This window comes from Mesoplodon mirus, assembly GCF_964341445.2.
Source record: "Mesoplodon mirus genome assembly, chromosome: 4".
Classification (NCBI taxonomy): domain Eukaryota; kingdom Metazoa; phylum Chordata; class Mammalia; order Artiodactyla; family Ziphiidae; genus Mesoplodon; species Mesoplodon mirus.
In genome coordinates, this window is record NC_138979.1 from 36,028,524 (window position 1) to 36,031,348 (window position 2,825).

The 2,825-nt window shown below is 36.4% G+C and overlaps 1 protein-coding gene across 1 annotated transcript in view; it reads left to right on the forward strand.

The window, feature by feature from the left end:
• Nucleotides 1-2,404, forward strand: part of HDGFL3 (HDGF like 3) — a 76,233-nt gene extending 73,829 nt beyond the window's left edge. Inside the window, exon 6 of the mRNA XM_082619616.1 lies at nt 1,907-2,404. Coding sequence (XP_082475742.1) covers nt 1,907-1,912 — 6 coding nt within the window. The 3' untranslated portion in view covers nt 1,913-2,404. The remainder of the gene's footprint in view (nt 1-1,906) is intronic.
• The last annotated feature ends 421 nt before the right edge of the window (nt 2,405-2,825 follow it).

Here is a 2,825-nt window from a genome sequence, read left to right on the forward strand (position 1 = left end):
TGCCTCAAGAGAGAATCTGATTGGATTAGCCAGCCATTATCCAGTATAGAAGTGGTGTGGCGCTGAGCATGGCAACCAGCGCGTTAAGGAACAACTTCTGGCTGTTTACGTGGAGGAGACTTCTAGTCTAGCAAATACTCAGAACAGTGTGTCCAGGACATTCACCATTATGAATTAACAAGATATATTTTCACACACAGGTGCACAGAGAGTGATTATGGTATGAGAAGTTAAAAAAATTAGATTTATAATTTGGTTTTATAAGTACTCATTTGATAGCACCTTGTTTAAAGACCCCGCCCCCAAAAAAGCATGTCCTTAAAGTTATAGTCACATTTTGCTACCACTTGCACTTTGTTTGGAGCACTAGTAATGTTCTGAGGCTGCCATCAGACCATCTGTTCCAAATATACTCTTCAACATGGATTGAGTAGTTGTTACTATGAATTTTCTACCAATGTAAACATAGAATGTATTGCCTTTCACATTAATATTAATAAAAAGACATTGTTACAAAGAATTTTCTTTGGTTGATTAACAATTTTTCATTGTTTTAATGGGTGTCTTCCTCCTTCACAAGGGAGGAAAATCCTCTAAAGTCTGTGAGTATAATCTTATTTCTAGTGTTTTTGTTAGGAGTCACGAGACACTGAATCTTGCAAGTTCACAGATTTTAAATGTAATTTTTATTTAAGATTGGCTTTCTCATTTTGGTAGGAACAAAGAAGGCTAAGAAATGTACTTCTGCCATCTTGAGTGGATGGTAGGTTTAGTATCTTTCCCTGTTTGAAGGTTCTGGAATTATTTGTATATTGTATTATGTACGGTACAGGATAGATTTTGGCTGCATAAGTGAAATACCCATGAGTGAGCACATGTATGCTTACAAACAAGTTCATTCACTCAGTGAAGTAAAGAGCTGAAGCAGGCTGTTTTTAGAAAAAATATTGGGGGCCCGAGTTCCCTCTTTCATTCATCTCATGAGAACATTACTAAGGGGTTTAATGTATTTGGGATAATGATAAAGAAAACAAAAATAGCATCCCTGTGGGGAAATGTAACCTGATACAATTTAAAGTGGGACCCAAATTGAAACAATTCTTTTAGGAAACGGAAATATTTTATCTTTGTCACATGGATGTAATCTAAATTTTAACAGAAATCTGGGCTTCCGTTCTTTTTGTACATCTTGATTTTATTAACTTTTGTATTTCTTTGAGCCATATGTCGCAAGTAATTAAGTTGTAAATATTATACAGAATAATCTGCATACTCTTCAAATACTTTTTTTTTTTTTGCGGTATGCGGGCCACTGTTGTGGCCTCTCCCGTTGTGGAGCACAGGCTCCGGACGCGCAGGCTCAGCAGCCATGGCTCATGGGCCCAGCCGCTCCGTGGCATGTGGGATCCTCCCAGACCTGGGCACAAACCCGTGTCCCCTGCCTCGGCAGGCGGACTCTCAACCACTGCGCCACCAGGGAAGCCCTTCAAATACTTTTATAATTTTCAGGAATTTACCTTTCCTTCTGACACCAAAGTCCTCACAAAGATGGATTATCTTGATTTTTCCATTGACTATATGTATCCCAGCAATACATAGTACTGGAGTTGTACAGAGTGCATGCTACTGCACTCTGTTCCCTGCCAGACAGTAGACAAAGTTTATTGGTTTTTTCCTTTTTTTTTTTTTTCTTAATGGAACACTAAAAATGCCCTAGACGTTCCTTTAGCTTTTTGCACTGATAGGTATAAAGCAGAGCCTCAGGGGCTGCTCTTGCTAAGTATTGTTAATGCTGCGGTGCAGGTTGGAATCTCAGAAAACCCAGTTATATACTATAAAGGTGTGGATACTTTTATTCTTAATATCCAAAATCATCTAAAGGCTTGTTTTCTTTCTTTTTTTTCAGACCTAACTACCATAATGAATGCTGCATATTACGAAAACCACAAGAAGGTTATACGTTTGGTTGTCTAATATTCTTGGATTTGATATGAACCAACACATAGTCCTTGTTGTCATTGACAGAACCCCAGTTTGTATGTACATTATTCACATTCCTCTCTGTTGTGTTTGGGGGAAAAAAAAACATTTTAGCCTTTTTTAAGGTTACTGATTTAATTTCATGTTATTTGGTTGCATGAAGTTGCCCTTAACCACTAAGGATTATCCAGATTTTTGCACAAGCTTATACAGGTCTAGGATCCTTTATCAAGGCAGTTATGTTCATCAGTCTCCTGCCTTTACTCCACCATCACCAAACACTCAGTTAAATATAAATTAGCATTTTTTAAAATGACCACTCAACATAATGCTTAAGGGACTTCCTCTCTGTGACAGAACCCAGGAACCAATTCCTAGATACACAATGTTGGCATATTGAAAATAAACTTTAAATTGTTCTTCAGTTTTGAGGCCATGTGTAAAGTTTAATCATTGTAAAATATCTATTCCGTATTAGAAATAGCTAGTTGACAGCTTATACTTCTCAAAACTCATGTTGTTAACGTACACAAACTCAGTTTCTCTATGTGAAGTTAGTGAGTCTTTTGTGTTACTCCAACATAAAGGCAATGATTTATTTTTTCCCAATCTCAATACAATTTGAGCTAATCACTCAAGCTGGATTCTTTACATTTTAAAGCTGGAATCAGCAGTAGCCCTATGGGAAGTAAGACAAAGCATTGACTTTTAAATATAGACTTTTAAAATGATCTGTTGTTTTCTTTTGGAACTAGAATTAGAATAGTTAATACTCATCCACAAACCATTATTATGTGTACATTATTGTTGCAATTGTGATAATAGAAAATTTTATTTATTTTTAT